Source organism: Homalodisca vitripennis, chromosome 1 (genome assembly GCF_021130785.1).
Source record: "Homalodisca vitripennis isolate AUS2020 chromosome 1, UT_GWSS_2.1, whole genome shotgun sequence".
Classification (NCBI taxonomy): domain Eukaryota; kingdom Metazoa; phylum Arthropoda; class Insecta; order Hemiptera; family Cicadellidae; genus Homalodisca; species Homalodisca vitripennis.
This window is the reverse complement of record NC_060207.1, coordinates 56,653,123-56,680,639: the sequence shown is the minus strand read 5'-3', so window position 1 is coordinate 56,680,639 and position 27,517 is coordinate 56,653,123. Positions and strand designations below refer to the sequence as shown.

At 34.6% G+C, this 27,517-nt stretch overlaps 1 protein-coding gene across 3 annotated transcripts in view; it reads right to left on the bottom strand.

Annotated features, from left to right (window-relative positions):
- Nucleotides 1-18,015: 18,015 nt before the first annotated feature.
- Nucleotides 18,016-27,517, bottom strand: part of LOC124361987 (LIM homeobox transcription factor 1-alpha) — a 58,881-nt gene continuing 49,379 nt past the window's right edge. For all 3 annotated transcript variants that reach the window (XM_046816109.1, XM_046816119.1, XM_046816127.1), the window contains 3 exons: nucleotides 27,331-27,454; nucleotides 23,553-23,753; nucleotides 18,016-19,516 (listed from right to left, as the gene is read on the bottom strand). In XM_046816109.1, coding sequence (XP_046672065.1) covers nucleotides 19,338-19,516; nucleotides 23,553-23,753; nucleotides 27,331-27,454 — 504 coding nt within the window. In that variant the 3' untranslated portion in view covers nucleotides 18,016-19,337. The remainder of the gene's footprint in view (nucleotides 19,517-23,552; nucleotides 23,754-27,330; nucleotides 27,455-27,517) is intronic.

The window sequence follows — 27,517 nt, the reverse complement described above, 5'->3', positions numbered from 1 at the left end:
ACCTGAACAGATTCTTCGTATGGACGAAAATGTAATTTACATTACAACCAGAAACAGCTTAATTCTTTAGTTACTCCCTTTGGGAGTCGCGTATGCTATGTAGACAATATATTGGAAAATATGCAGGCTTGTCCTGTGAAGGCCGAAGAGTAATTTATAACTTACAATACACACACACACACACACACACACACACACACACACACACACACACACACACACACACACACACACACACACACACACACACACACACACACACACACACACACACACACACACACACACACACACACACACACACACACACACACACACACACACACACACACACACACACACACACACACACACACACACACACACACACACACACACAACCATAGTTAAGTTATGTAAAGCATATCTTTGTGATGTGAGTACTTAAGCAAGTTGTAAGTTATAACAATACACTGACCAATTTGTATATGTATATGCCAAGTCTACCGAGAAGGCTGAACACATCTACAATAAAATTTAAAATTAGTAGATGATTTTATTTTCTGATTGTTGGAGTGATTTGATTTTGTAGGAGCTAGCGACAATATATAAATCGTATCACCAAATTATGGTGATTTCAGCTCTGGGGGTGATGATCAGTGAAAATACAACAATTCTCGCAGAAATTCCCTCATCATGCACTTAAATTTACCTGTCATACTATCACCACTATCATATTAACATGTACAAACAGTGTTCTCAACAACCTACTACAATATCAGTAACTATAAATATTCCAATGTTCGTGATAGTGTATTTATTTTATTTCAGTCACTGACTGAAATTTCCAAGCCGGTATAGTAATTGTATGCGAATAAATCTCTGTATTCAATATTTTATTATAAATATAACCAATATTTAATGTTAGAAAGGAGTTAATTAAAAACACGAGATATTCAAAATTATTGATATTTAATCTTTCTAAACACATGTAATCTAAAATGTTAACAATGGGAATTTTTTTTGACAATTTTATTTACAATCTGTTCAGACATTCTTAGAACAATAAGTAAATTAGATAAAATAATAAATTATCCAGCGATAGAGCTAACACAAATAAACAAGAAAGTTTGAAATTAGAACCTAAGAGGTAAATCCAGGATTGAGTGTCTCTTCAGACGTGTAACTGACGCACTATTATCCAACAGGTTCATCGCAAGGTAGTTCGGATGAGAATACAGCTTGTCTTGGTACTTCTTGCTGTAGCGAGTTATTTCCTCTTTTACTGTGGGAATTTTGGTGTCTTAATTGATTAGTTATATACCACGGAGCTTCCAGGATGTTCCGAAGGACTTTAGACTGAAAACGTTGGAGAATTTCGATGTTGGAGTTACTAGCTGTACCCCAAAGCTGTATACCATAAGTCCAAACAGGTTTCAAAATCACCTTGTATGCTAACAACTTATTTCTTAATGATAATTTCGACCTCTTGTTTAAAAGCCAGGATATTTAAATAGGAATTTGGTTTGATTTAACATTTGGTATTAATTTTGAACACAAATCTTCAAATTTGATTTATTCGTATTTTTTAAGAAGGCATCTTGCAGCCGTTGTAAAGTAACGTTGGTTGGTGGTGTTTTACTTGATATAGAAAGAAATTAAAGAAGCTCATTAATTTTTTAAGATTTTAAGTATTCTAGTAGTTAAAGAATGCATTTTAGTATGCAGTTTATATACGAGTATATTATTATATACAGGGTGTAAATTAAGTCCTGATACGCCTGGATATATTCCAAATAGATTGATATATCAATATACAACATTCACCACAATGATTCAAATACTTTTGTGGATTTTTGGAGCATTAAAAAATTCTCCTCTCCCCATTTCCAAAGGCGAGTAGAATGGGGTTACTTTAAATCTTTAAATCGCAACCCTTGTCTTGTGACATCTTATTTTAAAGGTCTATTCAAGAGAAACACAATGGCAATAAGTTTTGATACAAACGTCGTAGATATGTTTTATTAATGTCATTGTGTTTCTAGTTACCTATAAAATGACACAACATAGTAGAAGTGACACAAGATAGAGGTTTGCAACTTTAAAATTTAAAATTACTCCCTTCTACCCAATTTGAAAAGGAGAGGGGGGAATATAATCCGTTTGGAACATATCCAGGCGAATCAGGACTTAATTTACACCCTGTATATTCAAAACCATATATATGTATATATAATGATTCAATTATATATAAATGGTTTTGTAATGAGTTCGGATTCAAAACAGTACAGTTTTTTAAATTGTATGGATATAGATATTGTTATTGAAAATTAAATACTAAAATCAACATCAATGATACATTATGACAATTTTCATCCATAAAGTAGACATAATGCAGTAAAGATACAAAATTTGTTTATATTCAGATCAGATGTATCTATTTAATTACTTACTTTTCCAGTTCCATCTCAACTAATAAGTCCCAGTATTAGAAACATGTTCAGCTGTCATAATACAATCTTTACACAGGATAGTTTATTATACTTAATAGGCTCTTTCAATTAGTATTTCGCAACTTTAGAGACCAAGATGGTCTAACCCTTTACTGATGGTCTTTTTTTACTGTTTTAGAGACCAGTGGGGTGTAGCCCGGAAGGTTTTGAACTAAGAATTGGCCTATATTCATCCCAAGTACCCTAATAAAATTTTAGTACATCAGTTTGAAACAAACAAACAAAGGTACTATCACATTTATAATATTGTTAGGATTAGGGAATCTTTTTGCAAACAATATGATTATAGAAAGAATTTGGAGTAAGACTAGCAAAGGCCACTAATTTCAAAAATAAAATTTTTTGTATGAAACATGACTTATTTAGATTGGAATATTGAGAACATTAAGGCAGCTGGAACTCCGAACAAAAATAAATGGATACTGAGTAATGAAAAGTAAAACCTCGATTTAAGTTTAGTCAAAAGATACAAGTTTAGTTAATCTACAAATCACATATATCCGTTTAATTAAGTTATTTAATGTTCCGGTTCCATCCCAACTAGTCTCAATATTTAGATTATGAATATGTCAGTTTATTATATAGCATACTGTTATAAATGAAACAACAAAATAGTACTGTATGGTCTACAACATTTTAACCTCACAGCAGAAACCACAATTAATTGAACATAATCACAATATTGGGGCATCTCATCAAACCAAGAAAGTTCACTACTCTATTATTATCATCTAAACCCAATTTCAATCTGAGCACAAAGGAATGATCCCTTTGTCAAACACACGCATTCAGTGTTCAAAGCACATCGAGCAATCAACCCCAAAACACGAGGAATCCACGGAGGAGCCGGCAAGACCGAGACGGGTGGCCGTGGAGCCTCGACTCGGCTTTGTATCGGAGGAATCTAATTTTCCAGCAGCGGGCTGGACGGGGGAAGGGAGCAAAGGGAACCACAACACGTATTGTTTAAGAGTCGTCGAGCCGTGAGATCCGATTATATAGAGAGGAGTGAAGAAACAATAGCGGCTGTAGTACCAGGTGGATAACAGGATGATCCGTAGCAGGTGACGGGGAGAGACAGTGTCCCTCTCGGGGTGGGTGGCTGTCATTTGGTACAGGGAGCGAGGCTTTTGTTGGTTTTACGATCTTGGGGAGAACATTCTCTTAACATTAGGACTGGATAAATACATTAGTCAAACCTATTATTCAAAAGAGATGCCAATAAGAATAGTTCCATAGTTTTTTACAGTGGTAAAAAAGCAGACTAGATCAACCCGACTCAATAACTCACTCAAAATGAGCTTATTTTTTAAAATAGACCTTGCTCTGAAATTGCAATCAAAAGTTTTATTACATATTTGTACGGCTATAGCCTACAAGTGAAGTCTCACAAGTAAATTTCACTACTTATTTTTGAAGTAAAAAATATAAAAAAGGTATGACTAATTTTGAAAATTCACCTTGTTTTTCAACCCATTTTGGTACCGCGTATTAAAAAAAATCCTCTATTCTTCCAACCATATTAACCGTTTTTAATCTTATTCAAATCACGCTCATTTGAGATGTATTTTCCCGTAAAGTGTAGTTTCAGCAAGAGGTGGAAGTTATACATATACCTTCGTATTTATGTATAGGATGTACTGTATTTTATTAAGTATTTTTAAGCAAATTTATGTATGTTTTAACTTATAACACAAAGCCCATTAAATCAACAAAATATACATTCAATCTTTTAGGTAGCTCTTGTGGGAAAGCCACCAGGTTTCCAAAGGACATTGACCCTCCTACGTGTTTCAATTATTAAATGAATGTCAGATAAATCAATTTGGCGACAGAGGAATCTTACAACCTTCATAAGACTATGATGCTTCAAAATTAAAACTACACTACGGCTCAATTTGTTTTCGACTATGTCTCTTAGAATTCTCATACTTTTCACTACATAATTTTACCATTGGCACGTTAACCTTTCAATATTCCTGTAACTACTCGTGGTAAGAGACTACCAGTGGTTCCGAGAAACCACAAAATCTCTTCCAGAAAAGATATTCTAAGAACCGCAGTGATTGTAAGAGTTTAGAGGGTTGCAACTCCCAGAGGTGCAGGTACTGACCGGGTTTACTAGTAAGCAATAAGAACTAAACTCATCTCGTATATCACCGGAGAGCTAACAGCAACAGTAAAGAGAGGAGTTATGTGACGCCTTCCTGCCCTGCTGAGGCCGGTAACTGCTGATGCAATAAACGACAGCTACGTTATCAGCACGACTGACAGCACTCTCGCTAGTTGATTGCCATAATACTACGTCGTTACTGCTATTTTTATAACAAGATGTTTAATAAATCTCTGATTTAAAAGTGTAATTTGTGTCGGTAATTCTTATTTCTAAAAGGGACAGAGGTATGCGTTTTCCACGGCAAGGCATCCAACTCGACGGGTTTCCAGCAGTTCCTAAAATACACCCTTGTACCACATCAACCTTACTTACTTCATTAGACTACGTGCAGAAATCACATTTATGACAAAAATTGTATCCAATATACTGTACCGTTATTAGTTGTATTGTATGTGCATACACACAACCCTGTTACTCGTTATTGGTTAGTATTATCTTTCTCCAATGTTCTTAGAACTAAATTTTTGGCGGAATAATAAACTAATTGACTCGCGTAGTAATTTTCTATCTCTTGAACTTTGTAGCCGTTCTACAGCTCACCGAGCGCCTTGTCCGGAAGTAAAATTTACATTTTTCGTATTATAAATTCACCCTTTTACGCAAGACATCTATTTTGAATGTATTATAAAGTAAATTTGTAAATAGTAAAGTAACTTACCATTATACACTTTACATCCAGATAAATACATATAAATGAGTTGATGATGTCCTTCTGACGAGACCGCGTTGTCGCAATTATAATTAGTCTCGATAAATGGCGAAACTCATCGAGATTTAGTTTTCGGCGAGTTCTTGAGTCCCAGAGTGATTCTTCTTTGAGAACTACTTTGATTCAATGTTCCTTTTTGCGACTACCGCAGTGTCACGCCAAGATGCAGACGCCGCGGTATGTGAGTCGTCATTAAAGTAAAGAGAAGTCAATTTTAAAGTTTGATTAAGTACATAGGCTGAATTCCAAAGAAACTTTTAGCATCTAAAAGTTGTTCCTGTAGGTTTTTATTTTCCATAATTAAACGTATAAATAAAATTTGCAATATTGAGTATTTATTACCACGATCTCAGAGATATCCAACCCCATGTGTTTTTCCATTTGGTACAATAAGTCATTCTTGACAGCGAAGATTCTGAAGAAAGTAATATATTAAGAAATGTTCAGACTTTCTTTTTTTATTTTTCGTCAAACTGTACTGAAACAAGTAGTGTATTTTATACTTTCAATTTAAATAAAAAAATGTTCGTTTTTGTACAACTAAAACATTATAGAAAATAAAAATAAACTGTGAATATAATCTGTAAAATTGTTCACTTTTGTGTAACAGTAAATTGAAAACCGCTATTTCAGCAACTACTACACTAAGTTACAATATAAATGCGATTTTGATGTATATGGATAATAATGTTGTTATCTTTTTTCTAACTTGGTGAAGTCTTTTTAATTTAATACAATTCCCAACTGCCTTTCGTGCAGTACTTTGTAAAGAAATTTTAGCATTATCCGTCCAAAATTGTAATTGTTGATTATCACGTACCAACCTCGCGGCGCGAGGTTTACCTACCAAGACAGTACTAGAACTGTAATAGTTTTACTTACGATGTAACTGTACGATGTACAAGAACTGTGTTTGAAGACACCCAAATCAGGATTTCATAATAATATCCGGTTACTAATTGTAAATAGCGTTGAAATCATCAGGAGGCTTGTCTAATATCTGGTTTAAATTGTCATTCAACTCGCCTTGAACGGTGATAACGGAATATTCGTCGATTTGCATCGTTCGCTGTTATTACACTATTACATATTATTTACATACACTGGAAATATAATGAAAAAGTAAAAAACGTGAGGTTTAACTTATCCTTTATGTTAATTTTGTGACATTAGGGGAGTCGCCGTAAACCAGTGACGATCAGTTCGTTCGCTCACTCGTTCTATGTAAGGTAGCACTTGGTCTTGTTTACGAAGATATTTTGTTACAGATGTAGGCCTATCGTGTTTAGTGATTTATCTTTGTTGGTACTGTTATAACAAGGCGGGAGTACGCCACATCACGTGTCGCGTAACAGGCTTTGCAGAGGTTGCTTGCTTGCAAAATTTCAAATCTATAGCTCATTATTTTCTCTTGCGGACAGAGAGACAGACAAACAATCGTACAGGAAAGGAGTTTTTGCATCCCTAGGCAGAAAAAAAAGAAATTGTGTCAGCGTACTGAATGATTTCATGGTTTGACATGCGCCATCATAGAACTCATTCTCGTATAATATGTATAAAAGAAGTTTCATGTAAGATTTAAGTCAGTTAGGTAGGGAGTTAGAAATTAAATGTTTACAGCATCTCGAGTGATAGGTTTTGTTAACGCTCAGCCAATGAGTGCTCAAGAGCATGTTGTGGTAAGAAGTGGTGTGTCTATGCTATAACTTTATATGCTACAATGCAAGTATAAACAGTAAAAGTTATGGCTTTCATGTAGTATTTTTATTTATGTAATAATAAGTGAAACATAAAATTCTATAGATTTTCTAAAACTAGAATGAATTTAGAATGTTTTAGTTATTATATAGTTATATATATAGTTATAGTTTTAGTTATGTTTTAGTTATATATAGTTTTAGAATCTTGGTATTTTGTTCACATCTTTCAATCTTTCCTAGGTATACTTTCATCCCTTTCTTAAATTTCAAACGGTTTTTATAACTTTACAAAAATTTTACAAATGTATTTATATTATGGACAATAAGTATAATCCATCTGACTTCTCCCTAGTTCCTGTAAGGTACTCATTAAATAGTACTAAATATGTGTAGGTTTAGGCTACAGTAAGCTTTTATCTTGGTTAGGCTAAACTTACTTGTATTTTATAGAAGTTCATAATGAAGAAACTGTTCTATAAAACTCTGCGGTCCATGTAACCTCTAAAAACGTTGCATTCTCACAAAAACTTTTTGATGAACAATTATTCAGGAGAAGCAATACGTTTATGTATGGGAATATGTTCTTTTTACGTAGTTTTAACGCCGCGGCGCGGCAGCTCGAGGTTATGTCGGGTTTGATGTCGACAGTAAAGCCGCTGCCAGGCCAGGTTATGCGGGCCCAGGCTGTGCTTCATGTCGCTATAAGAAACGGCTTACAGCTCAGGTATCATTATCAGCAACCTGGGGTTATCATACCCCTGTTACACTCTCGAGGCTCGGTTTCATTTTACTGCGTTTCTTTCCAGCGAGGGGTTGCATACATCAACAGTCTCCCGTTCCGTCAGATAGCGAGTTTAGTCTTCAGTGGTATATTAAACGAACCTTTATATAATATTCATTTTTGAAAAGAAAACTTTTTCTCATTCCGGTGAAGAGAAAAGTCAAATTTAACCGCAAAATTATTTTTCTTTTCGACTTAAATAACGTTTATATACATTTCTTATCATAACACCTGTACATTTTGAAAGGATTGAAATTCTTCTAAAGAGAGGAAATGGTTTATTTATCGTATTACATTGTGATAATAGAACCGTTCCTCTCATATTTTCTAGGAAGCTTTAATTTTTTTCAGGGAAGTAATAACAACAAGTTGTTATCTCTTTCAGGCCTTCCTGATCAGACCCTTTAGTATAGAAATTTTGTATGTGCTAAGTATTATCGCGAGAGATGATGGACGCATCACCATCACGGTCAACTTTTCAGGAGTCTGGGAGTATTTCCTAATCTTGTTCAAGCCTTAAATACTGTTTCTTGGTTAAAAATTCTATTTGCGTAAAAAGGTATCATATAAATCTGTAACATTACATATTGTTAATAAAATATTTACTTTGAAATGATACAATTGTATAAAACCAAAATAAACTGTACATAGCAACAAATACTGCAGTAACATTGTTTCTATTGGTTCATCAGGATTAAAGCACAACATATCTGCTCTAACAATGCTTCCAAGATCATGCACACACACCACAGCCCAGGAGCCGAGAGACAAGTGCTCATATTTTGTCTAAAAAAGGAAATTGATCATCAGTCGTGCTAATTGTGGTGGAGGTCGAAATAGGAGGGAATCGAAAGCGTTAAAAAGAACAATTTTCAACAAATCATAATGTTCTTAGCCTGATACACTCAAATCCAACCGACAGGTACGTAAATAAATGTTAAATCAGCGTCGTCAACCAGCCATATATACAGACCGACTGTACGGCCGCCTGCAGTCTATACACCTGGTTGCTTGGTGGTAATATAAGTAGGATTTATTTAATTTTGAATTATTCTTTTACTATTACTGTGTATTTTATATTGTTAAATTAAAAGTTATAGTTGTCTTGTACATACATATTATACAGATACATGCTTATCTATGTAGATAAGCATGTATCTGTATAACATATCTTTAAAGTTTAAAGCAATATTCCCGCATTACCTTATAAAACGCTGTCATCTACGGTGGGTGGGAAGAAAATCATTGCTGATTGAGACAATCATTATAAACCTAACTAGCTGTTACCTGCGGCTCCACACTGCATGACGTCACAAGAGGCCATTCCTTTGTCACAACATTACAAACATTCCTGAGATAACAGTTAATTTTATTGAAATATATTCTTGTCTTTGGAACCAATTATAAATGTGAATGAGTACATTATTAAATGTATGTATTTCAGAGCTCTGTTCATTAGAACAGAGCTCTGAAATAGGAATACACAACATTTCTTAAAAAAGCACTGAAAAGTAATATGAGTTTCTAAGTTGCTGGTAAATACTTTAAGGAGTAAGGCACGAACCCTCAGGTCAGATATGAGTATCTGTGCAAAGGTTCATGACATTTGGATAAGAATTTCCTAAAATTACATTTGGTTCTTTAAATAGACTTAGAGTGGAGGCCTGAGATCAAAAAGAAAAAGCTATAAGTTTGAAATTAAATGGTTAAGTAATTATGATATTTTAGAATAATTTGAGTTGATTTGGTAATTGACAATTGTGTAGGGGACAGGTATTAAAGAAACAATTTATTTTCTTAACTATTAACTACAGAAGAAAAAAACATTTCTACGCCTAACTTAGTACATTTTATTGAATAGTTTTTTATTCTTAACATGGTGGTGAGCATACATTTACTGTATACATGAAAACAGAGACGCTGCACATAAAAACAATACATTAAGCAAAAGTCATTCTTTTCGGCAGGAAACTACTTCGGTGATTTTAAGCCTAAAGGTTTTGAGATCTATCAATAAGTCTTGTTATTTAGATAACATAAACATAGATAAATATAGAAAAAGATGAAAAAATGTAAAATAACTCATTTACATTTTAATTGCTACATTTGTAGAAGAATTTCTACGTTCAACTTATATGTATTCTAGTAAACTTTAAATCACGACTTTGATTTCAATATCATGAGAGTGTCCTACATGTATATTTACATTATTTTGATTTAAAAAGCCCGTTTTAAAATGATGTGAACTGGCAAAGATGAGTGGAAGATCCAAAGAACAAGGTTTTTGGTTATACAAGTATACCTGTCTAAGGTTAGTAAAAGTCGTTCTTTGTGTTATTAGTTCATCACATATTTGAATGGTCAAAGTCAGCTTCTAACTACACTTGTACAAAATAAGTATCATACAGAGTGAATCATTTGAATGAAGTGAAATCTAATCTCAACCAGCATGGGTTTGATAATGGTTTCAACACAACCGTTTGATGTACAGTGAAGACTTTTAGCACCAATGTAGATATATTAAAGTATATGACTCAGCCGGATTTGAGCCAAGGTAGAATTAAAAACTAATTTAATTCTACCCCTTATACTCGAAATGGAATACAATCTAATTCTAACAATAACAATGTGCCTTCGTCAAACAGTTCAAACTGTAGTCATAACACTACTATAGTTTCGACTTTTAATAAGTCATCTTCTGGTGTCGGTGCCAATAAACATTAAAAGCGAGGATTATCCACCTGGAGTCGTCATAGTTTAAAACGTATTAATACAGCTCCAAATGAGCTCCTAAGAAGTCGCAGCTGAGTGATATCAGTTGATTGTTGCTCCCGGCTTGTGCAAACGTGTTTTTAAGAGGTTGTGCTCAAATTTCAAAATAGTTAGTACGTTTTAAATTGTTATAACAAACTTGAAACAGCATATGCCTGCCTGTCAAGAGACGAAACGTTTGCACCTCCCTGCTTGTCTAAGCGTACCTACAAAGTAATCTTGCTCGCCTACCCGTTAGTACGTTTTAAATTGTTATAACAAACTTGAAACAGCATATGCCTGCCTGTCAAGAGACGAAACGTTTGCACCTCCCTGCTTGTCTAAGCGTACCTACAAAGTAATCTTGCTCGCCTACCCGTTAGTACGTTTTAAATTGTTATAACAAACTTGAAACAGCATATGCCTGCCTGTCAAGAGACGAAACGTTTGCACCTCCCTGCTTGTCTAAGCGTACCTACAAAGTAATCTTGCTCGCCTACCCGTTAGTACGTTTTAAATTGTTATAACAAACTTGAAACAGCATATGCCTGCCTGTCAAGAGACGAAACGTTTGCACCTCCCTGCTTGTCTAAGCGTACCTACAAAGTAATCTTGCTCGCCTACCCGTTAGTACGTTTTAAATTGTTATAACAAACTTGAAACAGCATATGCCTGCCTGTCAAGAGACGAAACGTTTGCACCTCCCTGCTTGTCTAAGCGTACCTACAAAGTAATCTTGCTCGCCTACCCGTTAGTACGTTTTAAATTGTTATAACAAACTTGAAACAGCATATGCCTGCCTGTCAAGAGACGAAACGTTTGCACCTCCCTGCTTGTCTAAGCGTACCTACAAAGTAATCTTGCTCGCCTACCCGTTAGTACGTTTTAAATTGTTATAACAAACTTGAAACAGCATATGCCTGCCTGTCAAGAGACGAAACGTTTGCACCTCCCTGCTTGTCTAAGCGTACCTACAAAGTAATCTTGCTCGCCTACCCGTTAGTACGTTTTAAATTGTTATAACAAACTTGAAACAGCATATGCCTGCCTGTCAAGAGACGAAACGTTTGCACCTCCCTGCTTGTCTAAGCGTACCTACAAAGTAATCTTGCTCGCCTACCCGTTAGTACGTTTTAAATTGTTATAACAAACTTGAAACAGCATATGCCTGCCTGTCAAGAGACGAAACGTTTGCACCTCCCTGCTTGTCTAAGCGTACCTACAAAGTAATCTTGCTCGCCTACCCGTTAGTACGTTTTAAATTGTTATAACAAACTTGAAACAGCATATGCCTGCCTGTCAAGAGACGAAACGTTTGCACCTCCCTGCTTGTCTAAGCGTACCTACAAAGTAATCTTGCTCGCCTACCCGTTAGTACGTTTTAAATTGTTATAACAAACTTGAAACAGCATATGCCTGCCTGTCAAAAGACGAAACGTTTGCACCTCCCTGCTTGTCTAAGCGTACCTACAAAGTAATCTTGCTCGCCTACCCGTTAGTACGTTTTAAATTGTTATAACAAACTTGAAACAGCATATGCCTGCCTGTCAAGAGACGAAACGTTTGCACCTCCCTGCTTGTCTAAGCGTACCTACAAAGTAATCTTGCTCGCCTACCCGTTGACGGATTTGTTGCCAAAGATACTGTTATATTTTTTGTAAAAAGTACTAAATAGTTTGTATGTAATGTATTTTGTATAACTATACTAGTCTTTTTGTTATTTGACTTTAAAGATTTTCAACAGGCGCCATTTTATTAATATTCAAAAAAATAATACTATTATTTTTTATTTTCTTTTTATCTATTCAAATATATATGCTAAATTTGGTTTCTCTAGCTTAACGAATTTCATACGTAAAAGTTTGTTTTGAAAAATACGAAATGGTGGCTAGCGGCTAAACAATACATTTCTCGACCTATGTTTGTATAACATATTTTGTTTGAAATGATGAGTACTATAAGTAATAGAAGTTTGTGACACCCTTTTGTGAACACTCTGTATATTGTTTATCGCGACGAAATAGGAAACTCAAATTTGTCGTCGAAAATATAACTAATTGGAAACAGAAGTGTTCCTACAAGCGAAAAACCTGAAATAAGAACCACTCGTAATTTCGCTTAAGCAAAAAACTGAATAGGATGTTTATTGAAAGTTCACGTTTATTTTGCTCTTTCATATTATTTTGTTGTAGTTTAAAATTACTAGAAACAATTTATAATTTGTTAACTTACTGAATAGTGTATTATTTCATTATTTTAATTCAGTTTTCAAAAGTCCCTCTTGTAGTTAATAAATAGGGATTTCAGGAAGTAAAGCTTGCTCTGTTTTATATAATTAACCAAAACGTAGTGTTTTGTGTTCATCAGCTACGCATTTATTCACAGGGCTGAAATTGAAAGAATGTATTTATACTTAGTTTGTCATTTACAACATATTTATAATTAAATTTAATTGAACTAAAAAATGTGTACTTGATGTACTTACACTTCTATTTCATAAATCATAGGACTCATCCTACTTAAAATATCGTAGGATTCCATCATATTATATCATAAGTAATTTCACCAAAACACGTTACGGACTTTAGAATTTATCCATACTGGTTTAAAATGGTTCAGTATTTTTACAACCATTGGCACTATTTAATTAAATACATGAAATGCAGGGAATTTTCATTTCGTATTTGATTGGTATACTATTTATAAAACTTGTTTCACCATCTTAATTGAAAGCCTCGAATCACTACTCTCCTAACTTCCAAGTCCAACTATTCGGTTATGGTTCAGAAGATTGGAATATTTTTCATTTGTAATTTGTGAACATACAGTCAATAAAGAGATCAATTTAACAGTTACTAATTTTATAATTTATTTATGTAGACTTTTTATACACTGCATGTTCCATGCTAAATTAACGTTTGAGTATCAGTTGTTAATATTTCATTTTAAATTTTCTCTTACAATATACAAATAAGTTATTAGTATAAGTGTGTTATTGTGAGTTTTGTGTTTTAGATCGTTGTAGCAAAATAAGATGACCTTTTATTCTGCTTCGATTTAGTTAGTACGCACCCAAGGGGAGTATTATTAGTTATTATTAGTTTACTTACTTTAACATATTTACTTACTTACTTACTTCAACCATACTTTAATTTTGTTCTAAACCGAATACTGTATATGAATCATATTGTGATTGCAAACACGAGTGAAGATGGACTCGGTTCTCGCACTTGTGGGAACCTTCTCTTATAATCTGTTGGCACTATATCTGCATACTCTATATACTGTATAAGTGAGATAAATAAATGTTAATGTAAGGCTAGCCACTGATTACATATATCCCCCCCCAATCTGTTTTAGTTTCAAGGACACTCTCATGAATGAACACGCTCTGGCGACTGCTTGCTATAGTGTTACTGCAGTGAGCACGGGGTATAGCTATGGCAGCGGATCGTGCCGCGAGACACGGGGGAATGTCGGGAGGAATGTCGCAGGATTGTCGGGCCCGCCCGGTATGTCGGCCTGCCCAACTATTCCTTCTCACTACCCTCACTATAGCGACCCCAGGCTACGTGTCTAAACCCTGGTCTATTTCATTGAGCGAGTCAAATGAACCTGTGTAATTCACCAAACATATGGGGAGAAATCATCTTTGTTTCACAACCATTAGCTAACGTTTTTGAATAAAACTGAAATCACGTTCACAGCTCCAGAATTGCATTTCAAAGATGTAATTACTAGATGATTTACTGCTATTGTGTCCTCAATTGTTAACCACGATATTTTATTATTGCAAAACTTATTTTATTATTATTATTATATTCCTTATTGTGGCTGCAAGATGACTATTTGGTAACTACAAAGTTTTTAATTTAAACTAAAAGTAGACATTTTAACGCTGTATTTTGTTTACATACAAATTAATACAATTATCAATTTGTTCCGTCATTATTTGATGACCTTTACTTGACGGATGTTACTTGTATAGCTTTCAGTACGATATTGTTTTACGACATTGTCACCTTATTGCTACTAAAGTAACAATAACGTATATGGATCTTGATGTTTTGAATATACTTATACTTAGTTTTGCACGTATAAACTCTATAAAACGCCTAAAACCACTGCTATTCTCCATTTACTTGAAGTGTGTTTTTGTTCTGTAGGCATATCGTTTATAACTTAGTAGATTCCCAAAGTAAATAAAGTTAACCTCAATAAATTTGGAACTGTTGGACGATTGACCCCACAAAATGGGCTTAAATTTCTATTCTTCCCATTCCATTCTTTGCACTTTTTCCATACTTACTTACTTATATTGTGTGTGCGTGATAAGATGCCATTTAGTTTTTGATATAAGGATTTTCCTGCAGAGTATAAATATACATGAACTCTCCTAATGTAATGTTCGCAAGTAAACGAAATTCTGTCGATTTATAACGTTTTTTATACCTCAAAAAATATATTGTGTGACCACCAACATGTTAAGATATTTCATTTAGTTGTGAATGTTAAAGTAAAGCTATACAAAGTTGCTGTTCATAGGTTTAGATCAATCGAAGTTCAAGTAGTTCAAGTTCAATCAAAATTTAAGCACAACACAAATTCAAGTCGAAAGCTTACGAAACAAGTATTAACCGTAAATAACTCTTGAATAACGAAGGAGCAAAATGGTTGTATAAATTAACATTCTTCTGTTTGTTATTAATTTGATATAAAACAAAGTATAATAACGCTTTTAATAAGAAAGATAGACATTATGAGTATGTACGAATTATATCATTATTGAGCTTTTTATTGTTTGGAATTTCAACAAATAGATTGTGGAAATACGAGTATATTGTATTTAGTTTGCGGTTACAGCATTGTATTCAACTTATAAATACTCGTGAGGTAGTTCACAGCTATGACAATAGTATCTATAGTGACGAATTCATTCAGTATATTCTATGCGTACATTACTATAGATTTAAATTTAATTAAAATAGTAAATATGTGCATTTAAAGTAAGTGGAATCGGGTTCTTCTGATATTGTGGTACGGAGTGTTTACAGTAGCTGCAGGGGTACGAACAGTGGGACCGAGCACTACGGTAGCCTGCTGGGATCTACTGTACTGACTTGAATCAGCGGGCCATCCCTCGGGGACTACAATTGAGGAAACAAGGTAGAGTAGCGAACTCGTGACAATATTAAATGGAATCACGAAGCAATTTCCAGATGCGAAGTTTACTTTTCTGAGAACTAAGAAAATCGCGAGGGATGAGGCAATGAATGTAGTGTTGAGGGAGGTATACGAAACTACCATTGGTATATAAACACTGGTATAATTCCCAAACGGAACCAAGTAAATTGGCAATAAAGCGTCCAAAGATCGGAAAGCACATGTATCTTGTAATACATTTTAGTACCTTATTTTTGTATCTCATGTAATAATTATTTAATGTCACAGAAAAAACTATTGTCAAAAGAAATAAAACAAAAATTAAGATAAAGTAATGAAATTTCATTTAGTTATGGATTTTGAAGTACAAGATTCCATTTATACTTAGAAATATTGTACTGTAACTTGTCACAAACTTACACGGATATATTACCATACATCTTTTAATCAGGAGAAGGAGGAGAGTAAATACCACAGACTACAAATATAATATGGTCGATTACATAAAAAAAACACATAAATAATAGTTTAACAATCAAAGTGAGAAGTAGTTTTGTTATTTTTCTATATAATTTTCATTGTGACCTCTGGAAAGTGTGTGCAAGTCCTGCGATATATGTGGCTCAGTGTTGTGTGCTGCCGAGCACACATGTCCCATAACTCACCTGGATGTTCCCTGCTGTTCCAATATACCGACACAGCCCAGCTCCGCTCTTCTCACATGTCGTCCTCCCCCCTCCCTTCCTTCACCGCGGCTGTACCGTATATCAATAACCTACAAGTGTAGCACCCTTATGTCTGACACTGACTCCATTTCCGTCAACCATCCTCCCTCCTCCTTTCCTTCCTAACCCCAAAGACCTCTCCTGTCTTATTTACAACAGGGAAACTCTACGACAAAGAGGCACAAACTTTTCCACGAAACTTGTATTACCGTTATTTGCTTCTTGGCGTTTCTAACGTTGTGTTTTACAGCTCTACCCACGCACGACAATCCGTCCAACGTGATATGATTATCGTCTTATGTGTGTGGTTGTTGTTAAATACTTGGGTACGACTACTAGATATACACATTTCAGCAACGACACATATACGAACCTTATTTGTATAAACAAAGAATTTAATGATCAGGATACATAAAAAAATTACTTCGCATCAGGAATTATGAAATAACGTGGAAGAGCCGATGGTCGCAGGTTTAAAACTCTCACGTTAGATCCGAGAGAGAGATAGCGCTGGTTTGTGTCTCTCCTTCGCACTCAGTACCACCGGCCTCGTACTGTATCAACCTCAAGTTGTCTGTGGTATCGATTCTCCACCTTATTCTGTATAATAAGATCCTCGCACAGGCTAGAGGTCCATGGTGAGGACGCGAATAATAAGGCTTAAAAAGGGGATCGGCCCTTCCTTATAAAAAGATTGATATGTACATGTATATAAAATAAATAAATTTCTAGATATATACCGTTTTAAATAATGTTATTAAAAATATCGTTGTGTAATTTAATATTTTCACAGCTACGATGCAAAAATTACTATTATTATTTTAAGATAATCCCATTTTAAATACAACTTGTTTTTAGAAATAATAGACCTAAGGGCATGTTAATAGTGTAAGGGTTATAATCAAATAAAACTACCGTAAATTGCGCGCAAGGTCCCATTTAAAATTACGTGATAGTGCGTAACTTATACAAAAATGTTATTGTAAATATTCCCTTTTTTAGGTACAGTCAGGAACAGAAACAGAAACGACAAGGGAACTGGAATAAACACAATAGAGAAGAATTTATGGGTAGAACGCTGTTTCCTATGTCTTAAGCATTAGTTGTGTACTTAAAAAGTGTTGTTATTTTTTGTTAGACAAAAGTATCTTTTTTGTAAAAGTAATACTTTTGTTGGTTTAAAAGTTTCGTATTTATTCATAATACACATAGTGATTATATTAATTAATGGGAAAATTGACTTTAGGTGGCTGATATTGTATTGTTCTTGAGCAACTAAATTAACGTACACAGTTTAGTATTTTATAGTATACAAGTATTGCACGAGTATACCCGTTGTGAAGTAAAGCACAAAGACACAGTTGGAGGAAAGCCCACTGGACAAATATTGACAATAGCCAAACTGAGGCTAGATACTGCTAAACAAACCACCTATGTTGATATATGGAAGGTTCGATACTGGATAAGGATTTGATAAGATATGAGGAGCTTGCACATATACAAACACGCAGGTGATTGTAAACAGCTTTTATTTACATGGACTAGAGACGCTAGGCATTATACTCTAACACTGATATACAAAAGTCAACATCAACGAAGAAATATCACTATAACTTACTCGCTATCAGACCTTACTCGCCAACCTCACACCATTCATGGACAGTCAGTATTACATCGTAAAAATATTGTTTGGTTACTATTTTTAACTTGCCTCTAACCCGTAGAATACTAAATGTATCGTTGCAGCATTATTTCATTGTGTTCGAATAATATAACAGAATGTGTTTTAGAGTTGGTATTAATTTGTTTGCAATTCTTTACATGCTTCTCTGTATTTTTACGGAATACTCAAAACAATTTTTTAGCTCAAATTTTAAACGAATAATACTTTTCTCAATGGATAAGTTATTTTCCTCTAAATGTTTTTACGCAATATGTGTAAGTTTCAAATACATATTATAGTCAAAGATCCTCTAGGTTTAATAAATCCAAAATATATTAAGAAGAGTTTCAAATTTTAAAGTGGACAATAAGTTAAACAAATTCCTTAATTGTATATTTCACGCTTGGCCACTAACTCAAATTATACCTTTGAAAGATATCCTGAAGTTAGCAGCACACTCTCACCGAAGGTATGACACGTGAGGAGTTAGATTCCGAAAAGAAATGAAGTAAGCGTATCTCAAGCAAATTTAAATTTGTTGAAGAGACAAAGCAAGACAATGAAATTTGGATTGCTTTAGCGAACAAAATGCACACTCAAACAAGTAAGAAAGTATGATTTTTTAAAAAGAACTGATAATTGGAGCAATGTTTATTTTAGTACAAAGATGATAGGCGAGGGGCGACGTGCCTCTCGTCCTTACTATCCACATTTCAAATTAATATAGATTCAGTGGGGAGGAGTTTCACAAAGAGCTCCTCCAAAAATTTAAATATGTTCTTTAAAATGTTATTGTAATAACGGGCTAGTTGAAAATTATTTTCGACCAATGTATAAGAATCTTAGTATATCTGTAAGAATTATATGAATGTACTCAAATTCACCAACTATGAGAATCTGGAGCTTGCTTTTACACTTCGTTAATCATTTATGGAAAATTCTATTTTTAAAGTAATGGTCCAAAATGTTGATTATCATTATATGTATGTCCTTTGCGTAAAATGATTAAATGTGAATTTGCATAATCGGATTATCTGAGATGAACTAAGTTACAGTACTGGGTGTTGCACTAGTCGTTGTTCAGTTGGTGAAAGGGCGAGAGTGAGTGGGGCAGGGATGGAAGTTGGGAGGCCAGCAGAGGGATGGGCCGACAGACACGCTGTTATGGGAGCTCCTGTCATTGCTCGATGCCGGAGTCCTCGCCACAGAAGTAGGAAGTCTGCATCGAGTAGAGCCGGTCGATGGGGTTCATGGGCAGGTTTGACTGGTGACCTAGGAACCCCAGTGAGTCCGGAGGCTGGCTCGCAGGGAACCCCAGGAACCCTGGCTCCAGCTTTCCCGGATGAATTGCCCCATCTGGAAACCATCATAAACTTTACTTGAAACACTTCTTTTATTTTATGCCTCCCTTCAAATGTCTTGTACACAAGAAGTGAAATCTTGGGAAGAAGAAGATCTTAATGGACTAAGTGAAAATAACTACCAGTAAAGGTAATTCCCAATAGGCATCAACCATTTCACAATGCTTGATATCGTAAACACTTTCATGGTGAGTCATCAGAATGAAAATTGCCCGTTATCATTAAACATAACATAAATAAAACAAACATAATGTGACATTATAAAGGCTATCTGTAAAATAACAAATTGTCATTTCCCAAAAAAAAAAAAAACAAATAAAATTATCAATAGTTAATCACAGAATTATCTGTGAAATTTGATGTAGATGTACTGATAACAAGATGATTAACTTGATTTTACAAATAGTTACATCTTATTTAGTATTGATGTATTATACGTTTATAGCCAGGAGATCTAATGTATAAAATATTTAGAATATATATAGTATATTTTAGGCAGTATGACATTTTACATGTAAATCTAGTGTGTCAAAAGAACTTTATATCCTACAAGTTATGTTTATGAACATGAGGTAAATAATTATACAGTTCTAATATTTTTAGCAAACATCAGAAGGACTTTTGTCATATCTACCTAATTTTACAATATTGAAAATATCTGTGCATCTAAAAATTATAGTGCTAATTCACTCGTTTGTTTTCACCTTTACAATGAGAATTAATTCTTTCAATAACCTTGTAAAGTTATTAAACATAAATAAACATCTTAAATTTAAATGCAAATATATAGAGATAAAATGGACATAGATAATGAACAATTTTTGTTAATATTTAGTTCGTTTCGGAATGGTGCATCTAATTCCAAAATTTCGACACTGAATGGAAAGTTGTTTAAGTTCATGACATCGTGCACCTCTTTGTCTTACTAGGTGGACGAAACAATGGTTCATTGTTGACGAAAATGCCAATCCAATATTGTTCAATTTTTATAACATTAGCGAAGGAAAATTTCCAGAAATCTGCTATTTATTTAAACATAGGCAATAAAATACGCTGGGTGGGGTTGCTAATTCAGAATCTACACCGTGTCCATGTGCTAAATAAGCACCCACCTAGGCGTGACGTCAGAGCCCCCGGGGTGCTTATTCCAAGGGGTGCTAATAAGGTTTTGAAATAAATTCCTGTATAGTTTTAGAGAGAATCGAAACTGCACATCGAAGTTCAAAAACAAGTCGATTAAACGAGAGTTTGGACAAATCACCGCCCCCCTCCAATCCTGACACGGACCGTTGATTGTTATGTTACTGCCCGGTACGTGTAAAAAGTTAACCCCGGTTTATCGCCAGTGTCGCCGGGTCGGGGACGAATCAAATCGCGAAGTAACGTCGGTCGTAAGCTTATTGGGAGGGGGAGGGGAGCAAACCGACTGGGGCGATGTCTTACAGCTCGGCTTTACGGCAAAGGCCGGTTAATGGCGAACGACTTTAAAATGGAAATCGGCGACGCGTGACGCGGGGTTACTGCTTCTTATTCATTGGAGGGTAGGCGAGGGTGTGATCCGTCATTTATCGACAATAATTACAATACATTCATTTATACACCCTAGTTCTAGACGAATACATTTTTTGTTATAAATGAAATACGTTTATGTTTAATGTGGACATATATTTGATATTTAACTTTAGATTGGTAACCAAATTCGTGATTGAATTCATCATAATATGATACTATCAGATATAATAAATATGAAACTGCACTCTTATAATCATATTAATGGAACAGATCTCCGTGCATGCCTTACGTGTTGTTTAACAAAATCATAAAAGTAAGCGTCGATCAAATATGTTTAAAGTTAAACATTTAAACGTATTGTTGGTCCAAGGTATTCTCCTTCGTAATTATTTAACTTAAAAACATTTCCCCTAATATTTGTATGACTTTACATGTAATATATTGATGTTCTTTATTTCTTGAAAACAGTTTGACATTCTTCTTTTAAACTACGAACAATGGTACACGTTCACAGAGAGTAACAGCTTGTGTAATACACATTTCTTTATTTACAAAAATCCTAAAACCCTCCATAATGTTAGTGAGAGGTACTATTCGTGATGAATACAGAGTGTATCCGTTTTGCTGGAGATGGCGGGGAGATGTTTTCAGCATGGACAGTAGCGGAGAACAAGAATCAATGGAGACTAAGGAGACGAATTAATTGTACGCTGGAGCCAAACTTGCACTGCGACTCGTCCTTGTCTCAGGCTTAACTATTCGTCTCGTGCGATGAATTAATGTGGATCATTTTAGGATAAATCCTAATGTTACAGAAGAAACCTCAAAGCATTTAATATTCAATACACGGTTTTACTTTGGGTATTCTTAGTTCCGTAATTTTGAACATTATGTAGGAAGTTGCAGTATGTTGCACCGTATTTAGTTACATATAAATATATATATATATATATATATATATATATTATATATATATATATATTATAATATAATAAAATATTACTAATGGCAAATTAATATATACAAACCAAATATATATATATATATATATATATATATATATATATATATATATATATATATATATATATATATATTTGGTTTGTATATATTAATTTTACATAGTGCAGATTGAGATATATAGTTGACTTACCACAAGTCAATGAATGGTATAAGCTAGCTAAGTTTAGTCTTCTTGTCCGAAAGCCCCGGCAAATACCTTTAGAAGAGAGTTGTTGACCTAGGGATGAGTGATGGATCACAGGGGATGGAACTTCATTCAACAAGGTAGGGTTAGATTCGATAGGATTAGGATGGGATTTACAGTTTCTAAATTATGATAATATTGTATTCCTAGGATGGATTCAACAAAGTTCTAAAGAGACTGTTTAGTTAAACACATTGACTGTGGTGGGCGCACCTCTCGACTAGACCAACTGTTCTATAGTCGGTACATGAGTCATGTCTCATCGAACGTGTTAATGTATTAAGTAGTTGTTTTGTCTCACCGAGTTAGGAATCTCTGCCTATAGGGCTGTAATGTACATTTAAAGTTATTCTAAATTATAAAATAACACCTCGAGCTCGCTTACACTCAAAATTCTCAATTATCAATTTCAAAAGTTAAAATAATTTTGTAGTGTTAGACTTCTTATTAAGAATCAGGTGGGAGTTCTTGAGACACACTCGAGTGTACAATCTCTCAATGCAATTTCTTAATTAGAAGCCGTCGGATTTAAGTGTCAAGTGGTGGTGTGCAGACGGCCCGCAGTTGATAGAGAGCTGGCGTTGCGGAAGTGTACAGTAAGCAGTTCAAGTGTTGTGCTATCTGACGTGTCCATTGCCCCTGCAGCCACGACATCTATCGATATGCGACAGGGTAATCATCCCACTCGAGTTAACACCTACTTCTTATCAGGCTACAAGACCACCGTGGGGACTACCGTGTTCTGATATGAGCGACTGATTAACTAATCGTCTCTTCATTTCTGATGAGCTTCAGTTTGAATAAAAACACTATCACAAACATTAATTGACATCGCATTGGAGGAATAAGCCGGATCCTTTAATATTAAAGAGCATCCTGGAAGAAAAGCCTCCACTTCACAGGAAGGACAAATGTACGCTCTTTTTCTCTGACTTATGAAACCTTCAATATTAGCAATCCTTACCATCTAATAGGAATGTTTGAGGACACCAACCTCCTCAAATCCTCATTATTCGGAAGGAGACATTCTCTGCCTCTCTAATGGTTCACTGAATTCCATTTGTTCCTCTTGTTATATTTCTCTTTTCGTGGGTAGAACACATTCTCTGTCACTTAAATGGTTCCTCACTTAACTCTCTACACATACTTATCATCTGAGAAAAATTTGAGGACCAGAGCATACACTTCAGGAATACCACATCCTCTGGTTCCACTTCTATATTCATTGGTAGAACACATAGAACTCATTCTCTGTTTCTGTAACGGTTAAATATTCCATGCTTCCTACACGAAATCCTCTACAAATACTTACCAGCTGTGAGAAATTCTCGTGGAGGGCCAGCCAGCATGCTCTTGTAGAACGCTACATCCTCTTGTTCCATTTCTCGTTTGATCGGTAGAAGACACTCTCTGTCTCTCTGATGATAACTGTCTCCTACACTTCCTCCACCCCCCATTCCCAACTCCGTGTCGCTGCAGCTGTCGTTCATGAACGTCATTCCTCCCATTGGACCTGAAATAAATGCAGTATTATCGCATAGATATGAGTTTTTTTTTTATTTTTTTTTTATTTCCCAACGTAGAGCTTAAATTTTAATTTTCCATAAGCTTTAAGTATATTACATAGATTAATTACGGAATATAAATTCATCCCAGTTTCTTCCTTTTGTTAATGAAACACGAACTTAAACAATTAAATATGATGACAGAATAATATTACATAATAATATATAATTTTCTACCGATGATATCTCACTCTGACAATATTATCACCACAATATATCACGCCTGACACATTCAAGTTGTTAACCGAGCTTTTAAAATATTCAACGTATATTCCTGCTATTTAACGAGGCGCCATAGATATTACCTAAACTTCTCAACAGTTCCTGAGAAAACGACGGTCAATATTAGATATTCCCGAATTTGGAATCATTTACGGATCCTGTAATAATTGAATGTATATGTTAAAGACAGTTAAACGGATCAATAACACTAGAGAGCAAAGCCATTACTTAGTGAACATATATTACGTGTGTGAATTTTTGCAAAATTGTATGATGTATATTGAGTAACTTTTCAGAACTCAGTAGTTGCTTATGCGTTCAGTGCGTTGCCCTATGGTCAATGGTTAAGTTTTCCTTAGTGAGAAACCAGGAGTTTTCCTGAGCGTCTGTGAGGAAATGCGTACATGTTTATACAGTTAATACAATACGTATTATTCTGGGATCGGCTTTTGAAGGATATTAGACTAAGCTCTAAATTCGAAGATCGTATCCTGTCTTTCATAGCGGGCCTGTCTAAGATAGCCTGAATGACTGAGGAACATTTCACGAGTTATAACAGTAGTTTAGATTTTACACATCTATCCAACGCGAATGGTGACCAATTTTAATATTTAGTTCAGCTTCATTTCACGTTCCTATTTGTGCAACATCTGAAATCTGACGCTATCACAGATTTGACTTCTGGAATCTGGAGTCATGTTCGTCTGAATAAATCCAAAAAAGACGGCGACGAAGAAGCTCAAAATGAACTCCCTACATTAGAGACATGTATGTTTCGACATCAGAGACACCCAGACTATAAAAAATAGTGCAATCACGTGAAGAGAGGTTCTCATTGTCTCATCAGATGAACAAACGATGATTTGAACATTTGCCATCGTTTATATTACAAAAACAGAGCGCAGAGAGTTCATACAGAACTCCTGCTACACTTTCAACTCATTCATCGCCAACAAAACATTTTAAACAAAGTATTACATTCATTTTTAATTTACATCTTCAGTGACAACTCTGTGGTTAGGTAGTACTTAGAATCCTGCTATAGTAAACCCCGTTATTTTAGCTCTTAAACTGTTTTAACTCAAATGGTTGAGTAGTTTTTACAAGATTAGAGTTCCAAACATTTTTTCATCTATATATGTTAACTATCTTCAACAAGTAATGATAAATATCCAATTTTCAATTTAATATTGAACATTTTAAAATGTTAAAGATCTCTTCGATGCCTTGAATTTAGAACTACCGTCTGAGATTTTTCAATCACAATTACTTTGTTTCTTTTTCAAAAAATGAGCTTTAATAGCTCGTTTTCTCTCAATACACCGACATCTGAGAATTATTCTCCAGGTTAGGGTTAGTCAATAGGGCGACTTGGCCGCAGACGCCATTTTCTTAGTTTTCCGCCGCGACCTTAGCTCGACGCTGTTTGTTTCCTGGAGTCCGCTGGGGGAGGGTTGCCATGGCAACGCCCCCTCCCCCAAGCACTCCCTGCCCAGTTTGTACATACATGTCACCCCGACCCAGCCCGCGTATCTGCTAAATATATATCACCCGAAATATATACGCCACCTTTCCCAATGTACGCTGGTGATTTTTAACAACAAAAACATTTGTTTATTGCTCACGTGGGGTATTTTGTTAAATAAAACATTAAAGTAGAATAAATGTGAACTTGTGTGTATTTGTAAATAACATGAAATGTTGCATTCGCAGTCTACTTATAAAATTACATGGTAAAAAGATATTGTATACTGTGTGACCATGCTATTTTAAATATCACGTTTAGCGTATTTTAAAATCAAGTCAACCGAAATCAGCTGTGTTAATCATGACGATAATAATGATGATGATAATGATATTTACACCTTTCGAAGTCTGTACGAATAATCCATTATTAATAAATTATATGAGTTTGAAATTTTTACCAATTATAGATTTCCCTCTATATCTTACTTCGGCATGGACATAAGAATATCCAGAAACGATTTGTAACTATCCTACTTTCCTACTTAAACCTGTCTGCTTAAAATGTAAACTTTGATTACAACATTTCTTATCCTTCAGTCACAACTGGGAGCCGACTGAAATATTTTGCTCCCTACTGCGTACTAAACTTTATATTAATAAAGATTTAAAGAATTTTTATTTTCTGGCTGTTTATACATTAAATGTACAATCTGTAGGACTTTAGAACATTTATAAATTTGTACCCAATTACGATGAAAATTTAAATATATATAATACACATTGTGTGCATTCTGTGCATGATTCTGAAAGTTTCAAAATATAGAATTATGGCTCGCAAATCAAATTTATCACTTTGTAAAAATACAATGATATTAATAAAGAATCACTACAGTGTAGGTAAAAAAATGTTTCAGCACTTAGCCTAGGCTAATATTACTCCCTACAGGAAGACAGGAAGTATACATGTTTTTGAGATTAATATATACTAAAATAATGTAAGGGACCAGCCTTAAGAAATGTACTGAGGTATGTCTATATGTATATAATCAAGCAGTGTAGACGAAACTGTATTGATCTTGAAGAGTTCAGAAAATTGCTAAAGTGAATTGTGATATTCTGAACATTCAATAATTCTGGCCTTCATATTGAATTCAAATTTTATGGAATTCAATCTTAGTTATTGCATTTTGTATGTCCGAACAATATTAACCAAGTTGAAAATTTGTGTAGTGTAGGCTATAATTGTTTTATTGTTTTATAACAACAGTTTGGAAATTATATATTTCAAACAGAGTTAAAGGTCGGAAACAAACTTATATGTTTAGGAGAAGTTTTACAGAACATAATGGGTTTAATGAAGTTTTTGTTGAATTTAAATATGTACGTATTTGAGTTTTCGTATCAAAATATTAAAATTCTCGAGGATGGGGGTACTCCCTTCAAAATTGATTAAGAGAGAAGGGATCAATCAAAGAAAATCATTCTGTGAAGAGGAGCTAGCCACGGGAAATTGCTAAGTGAAAGAGGAAAGTTGTCAACAGTCGTTGGCAAAGTTTCTCACCCGGGTTTGTCGTATGCAAGCAAATTAAATTTTTTCCTCTTAAAATCTTTGAGTATGCAGTACGTTGTTAGGTGATGTGGTGTAGGAAATAACCGAAAGTCTGGAGACTAAAAATGATTCATATTTTGTAGAAATAAGTTTCACTGCTTTACAATGACAGGATCACTCAGTGGTTACCCATCCAAGGATCAACCACGCTCGACGTTGCCTGATTTGGTCACGTTGCGATAATCACTGTAACCTATAGACTATGCCGTAAGCAAAGTGATACTTACTATGATCTTCTTCCTTCATTTTCATCTTGTCGACTTTGTCATCGCCGTCTTTGTTGTTCTTGTTGTCCAACCGCTGCTTCTTCTGGATCTTCTTCATCTTCGCCCGCTGATTTTGAAACCAAACCTGCGAAAGATAATATTGTCGACATTAATGTAGAAGTAGATCTAAAACAAAATATTCTAGACA